The sequence below is a fragment of the Bos javanicus genome, chromosome 24, assembly GCF_032452875.1.
Source record: "Bos javanicus breed banteng chromosome 24, ARS-OSU_banteng_1.0, whole genome shotgun sequence".
Taxonomy (NCBI): domain Eukaryota; kingdom Metazoa; phylum Chordata; class Mammalia; order Artiodactyla; family Bovidae; genus Bos; species Bos javanicus.
The window spans coordinates 50392162-50404503 of record NC_083891.1 but is presented as its reverse complement, the minus strand read 5'-3'; the positions used below and the strand labels follow the sequence as shown (position 1 = coordinate 50404503).

Genomic DNA, 12342 nt, shown 5'->3' with positions numbered 1-12342 from the left:
GTTATGTGCATGTGCACTCAGTCATGTCCGGCTCTTTGTGACCCACCAGGCTCCTTTGTCCATGGGATTCTTCTCTAGGCGAGAACACTGGAGTGGGTTCATTTTCTTCTCCAGGGGATCTTCCTGACCCAGGGCTTGAACCTGTGTCTGCTGAACTGCAGGAGGATAATTTACTGCTGAGCCATCAGGGAAGTCATGATGAACCTAGTTACAATGACTTAAAATCCATGGTCCAAAACCGCAATTGCTTTCTCACTAACCTAATAACATTTCTCTCTCACAAAGCTTGCCTCTATTTCTTCGGATTGACTTTTAGTTTTGGAGATCACGGACTCATTCCTGTGGCAAACAAATATTTAGCTTTCTGGCACATTTCCAGCCTTCTTCCCAATAGAGTTAGAGCATAATTTTGGTTGAATCAATATTCAGTGTTTATATTATTATGACTTCCTTCTTAAGTGCTATTAAGAGTGTATTAACACTGTATCTTAACTTTTCCTCTTCTGCATAACTTTATTTCTCTTCTGATTGACTTTTAGTTTTGCAGATCACGGACTCATTCCTGTGGCAAACAAATATTTAGCTTTCTGGCACATTTCCAGCCTTCTTCCCAATAGAGTTAGAGAATAATTTTGGTTGAATCAATATTCAGTGTTTATATTATTATGACTTCCTTCTTAAGTGCTATTAACAGTGTATTAACACTGTATCTTAACTTTTCCTCTTCTGCATAACTTTATTTCTCTCAAAGTTACTGTCTTTTTTGCTTTTCCTTTGATTTTTGAGTACTTAAAATTATTTCATGCTGAGACATTCATTTAGTTGTCTCAATCATCTAGCAATTTCAACAACCTCACATTTCTCTCGTTTCACCCCCAGAATAAATCTGCTGAAGCTCCAATCTGGCCTCGTTGCTCTCCATCCTGGATATGGAGCTATTCCCGGAAACTCTTCACCTTCATACAGATTCCCTTTGCTTCTAAGTTGAGTCCATTTCCTAAATCTCACTTCTTCCTAGTATTTTTGTTCCTCTCTCTCTTTTTTTTTTTTTTTGTAGGCTATACTCTCCAGTGTTTTCTAAAGAACAGTACATGGGAGATACATTTTTTTAAATCTTGCATTTTTGAAGAGCTCTCACTGGTCCTTCAACACACATGCACACGCACACTTTTACTACCTTCCACTTATTTGATAGTTTGTCTGGGTTTAGAATTCTAGTTTGGAAGTAATTTTCCTTCAGAATTGTGACACATTATTTCAATACTTTCCAGCTTCCAGCATTGTTGTTGATAAGTCTGGTGACAATGTGATTCCAGATACTTTTCCTGTGATTATCTTTTTTTTTTTTTTTTGCATCTCTGGAATGACATAGGATCTTTTTTTTTTTTTTCTTTTGTATCTAATGTTCTGTAATTTCACAATGATGTGCCTTGAGGTATGTTACTCTCACCCACCATATCTGGCATGTGGTAGGTGGGCCCTTTCCATCTGGAAATCTGGATCTGGGGAAATGTTAACAGTCTTCGATAATTTCCTTCCCTCCTTTTTTCTTTTCTCTCCTTGAAATTTCTTGGGGGCAAGATCTGTTGTCTTCTTATATTGTTTTGTCTGTTTCATGTTCCCTTTCCTCTTTCTTGCCTTTGGAATTAAAAAAAAAAATCATTTTACTTTCTTCCCTCATATTCTCTTATCATAGCTTAGAAGTTTCTCCTAGCTTTCTAGTGGTTATCCTCAAATTTGTAACATACATCCTGATTAAAAGTTTCATGCTAATTTTTAATTTACCCTCCTGCCAGGCAATGGAAGTATCTCCTTAACAGTTTAACTCTGTGTAACCAATAAGCTCTTATTATTGTGTATTTTGTCTATGTATTTTTCAAAATCCCATATATCATTATTGCTTTGCCCTATATATATGACATTCCTTTTGTTTAACTCAAATAATCACAGCTTTTTTACTCTTCATTCTTTCCTACATCTCTGCACTTCTAGCTGGAATTATATTTCCTTTGTCTAAGGAATATTCTTTAGAATTTACTCTACATTTTTACATGTCTGCAGATAGACGGTGAAAACTTTTTTTTTTCCCCTTCTAAAAAGTCTTCATTGTTTTCATTCTTGAAAGTTCTTTACACTGTGTAACGAGTTAAGCTTAATAAGTATTTTGTAAAAGCCACTTACACAGATCACTCCACTGCCTTCTGGCATCTTGCTGCTGTTGAGGAGTCAGTTGTTGGTCTAACAATTGTTCCTTTGAAGGAAACCTTTTTGTTCTGGCTGCATGCATAGTCTTCTCTTTGTTGTCATTTTCTGAAGCCTCATGATGATGTCCCTAGATGTGGATTTCACCGAGCTTCCTGAATATTGTGTATTGATGTCCTTTGTCAGGTCTAAGAAATTCTCAGCCATGAAGCCTGTAAATATTGCCTCTTCTTCATTCTTACTCACAGCTTCCTCTGGACCTCAATTAAATGTACCTCAATTAATATGTTAATATAATTATTAATATATCTTTTTTTTTGTCTCTTGATTGTTTCTTCTGGTCTATCTTCCAGTTTATTAATTTTCTTTGGTCTAATCTCTATAAGCCTCATTAACTGAGTTAACATTGTATTTTTCAATTCTAGAATTTAGTGTTACTTGGCTGAATGCTTTTATCTCAAACATAAGTTATTTGTTTCAGAGCATTTGTCTGATATCTAGAGTTCCAGAGGGTTATTTGTTATTGTATCTGTTACTTTTGGCTTATGTTTGTCTTGTCTCTTCATGTGCCTCATTTCTTTTTTATTTCTTAACTGGGGTTGAATTTGAAGATTTACTTGTAAGAGTAACTTGAGGAGCAGGATACTGTGGTCTTGTACCAGAGAAGATCTCTCTTTGTTTCTGCTGAGCACTTCTGGGCACTGGCAGGCCAAAACAAACGCTTGAGGTTTTACAGGTAACTTCAAGGGTAAACTATCCCCACACTCCAAAGTACAGTCCTTCAGGGTTTCAACCTAGAGGAGGAGATGGTTCACTAGCAGCCCACCCTCCACAGGCGCCAGACTCCAACTCTTGTCCTCGCTCGCTGAGAAGCACAGCTTTACCTCTTGGCCACTTTTTCCTCATTAGGAAACCTCAGTCCCTTTTCAGGTTTTATTTCTGTTGTTCATCCAATTATAACTATTACAGCACACAATTCAAACAGAGCCTTAAGTTTTTACTTGCTTCATGAACATTCTTTTGGCCAATCTTGTTTTTAAATCCATTTTAACCTCTGCTACCAAGTCATTTTTATGTCTATATTTATAGTCCTAATAACTGTTATTGCTAAGTTTGGACAGGGAAGTGTTATATAAAAGTAATCAACTGTCAAGTGCTCTATTGGTCAAATGCAATATTAAAAATGGCTTTGGTAAGTCAACAGAAAAGTATTCATGTTTTTAAGGCTGTATGCTAGAGAAATAATGTTGGATGGGACAGACTGATTTTGAACATTATAAGTTCTAGAAAGAGATAGTCAATGATGGGAGAATTTCTGTTACAGATGCTATCTCTCAAGAGACAAGCAGAGTGGAGCTCTAAGACAATCACAACTACATGGGTGAAGAGGAGGAAAGAGCGCCAGGATATTCACAGGCCCCAAATCTTTATTTTAACAAGAGTTATAATAACACGCTGCCTTGATGCCAGCCTTTGCATGCTATAGCTCTACCTGTCATAAAGTCTTACAGCTGGCTGCGGTTGCTCAGGGAGAGCCCACAAGGAAAAGACACAAGTACAAAGGAAACTTATGCCAAGCCACTATTTTACTATACATGATTCTTTCATTAAAACAAATAAATGAAGGATCACCAGAAACTGCTGGAAAATAAAACAACACAAAGGAAGAAATATTTAAAAGAGTCTTACTAACTCTAGGAAGAGAGCTGAAAGGACACTGCTAGCTTTAAAAAGAAAAGTGGCCATTAAAGAGTTATTCTATGAATAGAAGGTTACTGGGAATAAAAAAAAATAATATTTGACCCTACTGAGTTGATATGATATTAAGCAATTATCGTTTATTTTCTTTGATGTGATACCAGTACTATGGTTATGTTTAAGTAAAAAAATGTTTTCACTTTTTTAGTGACACATACAGAAGTACTTATTAATGAAATTATATGATGTCTCTGATTTGCTTTAAAATAACCCAGTGAAGGTGGAATGGGTGGGAATATAGATTAAATATATCAGCTGCTGCTGCTGCTAAGTCGCTTCAGTCGTGTCTGACTCTCTGTGACCCCAGAGACAGCAGCCCACCAGGCTTCCCCGTCCCTGGGATTCTCCAGGCAAGAACACCGGAGTGGGTTGCCATTTCCTTCTCCAATACATGAAAGTGAAAAGTGAAAGTGAAGTCGCTCAGTCGTGTCCGACTCTTAGCGACCCCATGGACTTCAGCCTACCAGGCTCCTCCATCCATGGGATTTTCCAGGCAAGAGTACTGGAGTGGGGTGCCATTGCCTTCTCCAATATATCAGCTACCAGTTGATAACTGCCAAAAGGTGGGAGAAGGCAACACGGGACTTCATTCTTCCCTCTACTTTTGTATATGCTTGAAATTTTCCATAATAAAAAGAAAGAAGACTGTTGAAACAAAACATATACTAGAAGTGCTAAAAACCAAGATAGATACAGATGAATGAATGAACACCACAGAAATCCCCAATATTACAGAACAAAAAAGATAAGAGGCAAAAACATGAATAAAATTTACAAGTCAAGGACAACAGAGGGATTTGACCATGGTCATCTAACCCAAGTTCCAAAAGGAAAAAACAGAAATAATGGAAGGAAATTAATGAGGGAAAATAAAAACAGGAAAAAAAAATCCTTTGGAAAAGAAGATACAGTAAATTGGCCCACTTGCAGACATGCATGATAAATGGAAATAAAGCCCAAACCTGAATGCATTTTACCAATCTTTCAGAAATCCTAAAGAGAAACAGAACACCGAAACATTTTCAGGGACACAAAACTAGTATGTACAATGGAATGAGAATCTCATCAACACCAGATTTTCTGTCAGCAACACTGGCCACTAAAAGTGAATGGAGAAATGTTTTCAAAGGTCTGACAAAATGACTTTGAGGGAATTTCCTGGTAGTCCAGTGGTTAGTAGTCAGTGCTCTCACTGCTGGGGCCCTGGGTTCGATCCCTGGTCGGGGAAGTGAACTAAGACCCAGCTAGCCACACGGCACAACTAAAAAGAAGAAGACTTTGAATCTGCAAATCTTCACCCAACCAACAGAGAAAAAAATGAAGACATTTCATATATATAAAAACTCAGTTTTCATCCACGCTTTATTAAAAACAAAAACTTATTCAAAGATGTATTCCATAGGGAAGGAAATGGCAATCCACTCCAGTATTCTCGTCTGGGAAACTCCATGGACAGAGGAGCCTGGTAGGCTACAGTCCACGGGATCACAAAAGAGTAGGACACAACTTAGCAACTGAACAACAACAAAGGAATTTAAAAGAAAACCAAGTGGAATTTAAATAGCTCAGGCTAACATCAGCAAAGGAATAGTGTACATGGGCAAGAGAACCACCACAGAAATGATTTACTGTGGGGTAGGATTAGATGAAATGAAGAAAGCAAGCAAGAAATTAAAGGAGGATTCATTACACCTGACACTTAAAAGACTTTGAATGTCAAAAATTTTGTGATACAGAATTGCATGTTCTACTGTATTTATCAAACCACACTCTTGTTTAGACATGAATAACATATCATCAGTTAATTTCAGAATCAATCCAAAGACAAAACATGGAAAACAACAAAATACAGTGTAAATTTCAAGAATTTCTCTACAACAGAAATATTAACTAACTATAGCTGAGAGATGAAATAAGAGATAAGGAAGCTAAATACTAGATTTTTTTTTCATTTTTCACTGTGGCAAGCTAATAAAACTATCTTAAATTGCTTACAAAAGCTCTTTTAAGTTCATTATGTAGAGATAAAGCTGACTACTAGGAAAACTAAAAGTAGTAACAGAAATTGAGAGTAGAGACAAAGGAAGGTAATAGGAGGTATGTGTGGACTGTTACTTAGATGTCATAGTTGGAAGTTCACATGCATCAGTCTAGAGTTAGAAGAATCAAGGTAAGGGGAGATACGTGTGCCAGTCATGACGGTAACCATCACAAAGACTCAAAGGAAACCACAGTGGTTATAACTTGTAAGTATGATAAGGAGGTATCAAGGGGAGATAAACACGGTTAATTAATTTTTTAACATTCTGTTCCTTTTGCATTTTTATGAACCATGTACTATTTTACTTCTGTAATAAAAACAAATTTAATGAACAGTATGATTAAATAAATTTTCAGGGGAAATAGAGCACAACGGATTTGCTTAATTCCTTGACTTTTCCTGTACATTTGTAGCAAAATCCTGTAAATACTATTGTTTTTCAAATATTAATTTCTAAAGAATTTCAAGAAGAATTTTACTGTAACTAATGATTACTCTAACATAATGATGGCACTTACCTGGAAAAATATATACATTGTTTCCTTGGCCTGGTGTAAAGACTTGCCCATCACTGAGTTTCACTGGCTCAAACGGACTGCCACTGGCAAACAAACACCTTCCCTGTTGAGAAATGAAATAATCTCAATTTTGTCACTTTATGTAGACTAGACAATTAAGGTGAATGAAAACAAAATTAAAATCTGTAGTAGATCAACATATTACCTGCAAAAGGCACAATTTACTTTTTTTTTTTTATAATTTTTTTAAATTTTATTTTATTTTTAAACTTTAAAATATTGTATTAGTTTTGCCATATATCGAAATGAATCTGCCACAGGTATACATGTGTTCCCCATCCTTTTATTAAAATCCTTATTAGAATGAGGTTTGTTATATGCACAGCATACATTCAAATAAAGTTGAAAAATGTCCATTAATAAATTCAAAACCTGACACTCCTCTTTCCTTTAAAACTTTAAAAATGTAGATGGTAAGAAAATATCATCCCTAATAATAAATGAGGACTACTATAAACATCTGTGAATGAGGGGGGAACATCAAAAATTATATCACTACCATTTACTGCACATCTGCTGTTTTTGGCTCTGTACCAGGTGCTTTATATGTGTTGCTGCTGCTGCTGCTGCTGCTAAGTCGATTCAGTCGTGTCCGATTCTGTGCAACCCCATAGACGGCAGCCCACCAGGTTCCCCCGTCCCTGGGATTCTCCAAGCAAGAACACTGGAGTGGGTTGCTATTTCCTTCTCCAGTGCATGGAAGTGAGAAGTGAAAGTGAAGTCGCTCAGTCATGTCCGACTCCTAGCGACCCAGTGGACTGCAGCCTACCAGGCTCCTCCATCCATAGGATTTTCCAGGCAAGAGTACTGGAGTGGGTTGCCATTGCCTTGTCCGTTATATGTGTTAACTCAGTTAATTTAACCCACACAAAAGGCTTATAAGATTATCATCTCATTTCACTAATATGTATTTTTTTAAAAATCTCAGAAAGCTAAGGCTTAAATATTTCCAAATACTTTGTAAAAAGTCACGTATCACAACTGTAGCCATTAACCTTGAACCTAGGTTTTCATAACTCTAAAACGCATGGTTTTTCTATTATGCTACAATGCCCCCCAGTTTATAAAAAAGGCATATGGTGTAACCAGTCACTCCAAAAATATATGGCATGTTGTCTTCTAAAGAAACGGAAGTCTCCAAAATTGTTGTATCCATCAATTTTAGTACTGTGCTCTGAAATGTCATGTAATACATTAAAAGTGAAAGTGAAGTTGTTCAGTCATGTCCAACTCTTTGTGACCTCATGGACTATAGCCTACCAGGCTCCTCTGTCCATGGGATTTTCCAGGCAAGAATACTGGAGTGGGTTGCCATTTCCTTCTCCAAGGAATCTTCCCGATCCAGGGATCGAACCCGGGTCTCCCACATTGTACGCAGATGCTTTACCGACTGAGCCACCAGGGAAGTCCATAATACATTAAGTGTTTAGATAATGCTTTGTCTGCTTCTCCCTACATCAAAAGATGTGCACTGGGCTTCCCAGGTGGCACAGTGGTAAAGAATCCACCTGCCAATGCAAGAGGTGCAAGAGATGTGGGGTGAACCCCTGGGTTGGGACGATTTCCCTGGAGGAGGGAATGGCAACCCATTCCAATATTCTTGCCTGGGAAATTCCATGGACAGAGGGGCCTAGTGGGCTACAGTCCACGGGGTTGCAAAGAGTCGGACATGACTGAGCACGAGCACATGCAAACGTGTATTATACCAAGAGTGAGTGTCCTTTGAAAGACAGTAGACCCTAGTGGATTTAGTACTCAAGAATTTGACCCTTTGGACACTCTGAAGATCTACTGTGTATAGTAATTATTACTTTTACAAGACATACTTGCAGTTTCAAAATGATCTCAGGTTTAGGTACAGAAACAAGTCAACTGCGCCAGTGGTGGGCCCAGGTGACTGTCTTGGACTTACAAATCCAGACAGCTGTAGCCAGTCCCATTCTCTACCTGTTCTAAGTACAGCATTATTTGTGACAAAAATTTTTTCTTTGAAGATTTAGGTTGTGAAAGTGAAAGTCGCTCAGTCGTGTCTGACTCTTTGTGACCCCATGGACTATATAGTCCTTGGAATTCTCCAGGCCAGAATACTGGAGTGGGTAGCTTTTCCCTTCTCCAGGGCATCTTCCTAACCCAGTGATGGAACCCAGGTCTCCCACATTGCAGGTGGATCCTTTACCAGCTGAGCCACAGGGAAGCCAGATTAAGGGTTAGTTCATGGCTAATGCCATGTGTGTTACCACAATGTGTGTAATATAGGTTATCTTTGTGCCACCATTAATTTTAATAGATTTATTAAGTGGGCTATACAATATAGCTCTTCATGGGAAAAATGTTATGTCCTCATGGCATCAGTAAATTTGGAGATTTAGAAAGATCTTGGGCATCTTCTCTAGAATGGCAAGATTCAACTGCAGTTCATCTTCTCCATGCCATCCTTTTAAAATTCTTCTTTCATAATCAACCTATAGTGGCAAGAACTTATTAACAGAAGTCTCATTCTGAAGTCCATGTTCAGTAGAAGTTCTTTGTTCTAGGAGCAACTAACTGACCAATAAAATATGAAAAAAAATTTTTTAAGAATTTTTCTCACTCAGCAGCAGAGGGAGTGAGAGTAACACCAAAACATCCCTCCACCAAAAACAAAAAAAAACAGCTCTGCAGCCAAAGATGGAGAAGCTCTATACAGTCAGCAAAAACAAGACCAGGAGCTGACTGTGGCTCAGATTATGAACTCCTTATTGCCAAATTCAGACTTAAATTGAAGAAAGTAGGGAAAACCACTAGACCATTCAGGTATGACCTAAATCAAATCCCTGATGATTATACAGTGGAAGTGAGAAATAGATTTAAGGGCCTAGATCTGATAGATAGAGTGCCTGATGAACTATGGAAAGAGGTTTGTGACACTGTACAGGAGACAGGGATCAAGACCATCCCCATGGAAAAGAAATGCAAAAAAGCAAAATGGCTGTCTAGGGAGGCCTTACAAATAGCTGTGAAAAGAAGAGAAGCGAAAAGCAAAGGAGAAAAGGAAAGATATAAGCATCTGAATGCAGAGTTCCAAAGAACAGCAAGAAGAGATAAGAAAGCCTTCTTCAGCGATCAATGCAAAGAAATAGAGGAAAACAACAGAATGGGAAAGACTAGAGATCTCTTCAAGAAAATTAGAGATACCAAGAGAACATTTCATGCAAAGATGGGCTCAATAAAGGACAGAAATGGTATGGACCTAACAGAAGCAGAAGATATTAAGAAGAGATGGCAAGAATACACAGAACTGTACAGAAAAGATCTTCATGACCCAGATAATCACGATGGTGTGATCACTGACCTACAGCCAGACACCCTGGAATGTGAAGTCAAGTGGGCCTTAGAAAGAATCACTATGAACAAAGCTAGTGGATGTGATGGAATTCCAGTTGAGCTATTCCAAATCCTGAAAGATGATGCTGTGAAAGTGCTGCACTCAATATGCCAGCAAATTTGGAAAACTCAGCAGTGGCCACAGGACTGGAAAAGGTCAGTTTTCATTCCAATCCCAAAGAAAGGCAATGCCAAAGAATGCTCAAACGACTGCACAATTGCACTCATCTCACACGCTAGTAAAGTAATGCTCAAAATTCTCCAAGCCAGGCTTCAGCAATATGTGAACCGTGAACTTCCTGATGTTCAAGCTGGTTTAGAAAGGGCAGAGGAATCAGAGATCAAATTGCCAACATCCGCTGGATCATCGAAAAAGCAAGAGAGTTCCAGAAAAACATCTATTTCTGCTTTATTGACTATGCCAAAGCCTTTGACTGTGTGGATCACAATAAACTGTAGAAAATTCTGAAAGAGATGGGAATACCAGACCACCTGATCTGCCTCTTGAGAAATCTGTATGCACGTCAGGAAGCAACAGTTAGAACTGGACATGGAACAACAGACTGGTTCCAAATAGGAAAAAGAGTACGTCAAGGCTGTATATTGTCATCCTGTTATTTAACTTATATGCAGAGTACATCATGAGAAACGCTGGACTGGAATAAACACAAGCTGGAATCAATAACCTCAGATATGCAGATGACACCACCCTTATGGCAGAAAGTGAAGAGGAACTAAAAAGCCTCTTAATGAAAGTGAAAGTGGAGAGTGAAAAAGCTGGCTTAAACCTCAACATTCAGAAAACGAAAATCATGGCATCCGGTCCCATCACTTCATGGGAAACAGATGGAGAAACAGTGGAAACAGTGTCAGACTTTATTTTTCTGGGCTCCAAAATCACTGCAGATGGTGATTGCAGCCATGAAATTAAAAGACGCTTACTCCTTGGAAGGAAAGTTATTACCAACTTAGACAGCATATTAAAAAGCAGAGACGTTACTTTGCCAACAAAGGTCCATCTAGTCAAGGCTATGGTTTTTCCTGTGGTCATGTATGGATGTGAGAGCTGGACTGTGAAGAAGGCTGAGCGCTGAATAATTGATGTTTTTAACTGTGGTGTTGGAGAAGACTCTTGAGAGTCCCTTGGACTGCAAGGAGATCCAACCAGTCCATTCTGAAGGAGATCAGCCCTGGGGTTTCTTTAGAAGGAATGATGCTAAAGCTGAAACTCCAGTACTTTGGCCACCTCATGTGAAGAGTTGACTGACTGGAAAAGACTCTGGTGCTGGGAGGGATTGGGGGCAGGAGGAGAAGGGGACGACAGAGGATGAGATGGCTGGATGGCATCACTGACTCGATGGACGTGAGTCTGGGTGAACTCCGGGAGTTGGTGATGGACAGGGAGGCCTGGCGTGCTGCGATTCATGGGGTCGCAAAGAGTCGGACATGACTGAGTGACTGAACTGAACTGACAAATATATATATTTATATCATTATTTTATGTAACACTAAGGCAAAATTTATATAAAAATTTGCAACTGAGAACTAATGGAATAGAGTATACCAAACCAGTCTCCTTGGGGAGTTGTCACTCATTCAGTGTACATCTTAAAAAATAAAATTCTTAAATGTTTGAACAGTCTTCTACTGATACGCCCAAAACATTTAAGTTTTTTATATTTTGGAAATGCCAAGGCCCATAATACATCTAGTATACGTACCAAATAGGCATTGTATAAGACTAATTGATAATTTGGGGTATGATAACCTTTAGTTTTGATTAAAGTGAAACAGGAGAGTAAAAAGCTGGCTTAAAACTCAACATTCAAAAAACGAAGATCATGGCATCTGGTCCCATCACTTCATGGCAAATAGACGGGGGAACAATGGAAACAGTGACAGGCTTCATTTTGGGGGGCTCCAAAATCACTGCAGATGGTGAATGGAGCCATGAAATTAAAAGACGCTCGCTCCTTGGAAGAAAAGTTACGACCAATCTAGAAAAAGCAGAGACATTACTTTGCCAACAAACGTCCGTCTAGTCAAGGCTATGGTTTTTCCAGTAGTCATGTATAGATGTGAGAGTTGGACTATAAAGAAAGCTGAACGCCAAAAAATTGATGCTTTTGAATTGTGGTGTTGGAGAAGACTCTTGAGAGTCCCTTGGACTACAAGGAGATCCAACCAGTCCATCCTAAAGGAGATCAGTCCTGGGTGTTCATTCGAAGGACTGATGCTGAAGCTGAAACTCCAATACTTTGGCCACCTGATGCAAAGAGCTGACTCATTGGAAAAGACCCTGATACTGGGAAAGATTGAAGGCAGGAGGAGAAGGAGACGACAGAGGATAAGACGGTTGAATGTCCATCACTTGATGGACGTGAGTTTGGGTAAACTCCG

At 38.6% G+C, this 12342-nt stretch overlaps 1 protein-coding gene and 1 long non-coding RNA gene across 5 annotated transcripts in view; both read right to left on the bottom strand.

Annotated features, from left to right (window-relative positions):
- The window catches only part of ME2 (malic enzyme 2), a 65615-nt gene that overhangs the window by 17145 nt on the left and 36128 nt on the right, over positions 1-12342 (bottom strand). For all 4 annotated transcript variants that reach the window (XM_061400213.1, XM_061400216.1, XM_061400217.1 and 1 more), the window contains one exon: positions 6520-6622. In XM_061400213.1, coding sequence (XP_061256197.1) covers positions 6520-6622 — 103 coding nt within the window. The remainder of the gene's footprint in view (positions 1-6519; positions 6623-12342) is intronic.
- On the bottom strand, positions 1332-6510 carry LOC133237749 (uncharacterized). Its single transcript, XR_009733322.1, has 2 exons — positions 2182-6510; positions 1332-1638 (listed from the first exon to the last, which is right to left on the bottom strand). It is a non-coding gene; the product is annotated as an uncharacterized LOC133237749 (long non-coding RNA).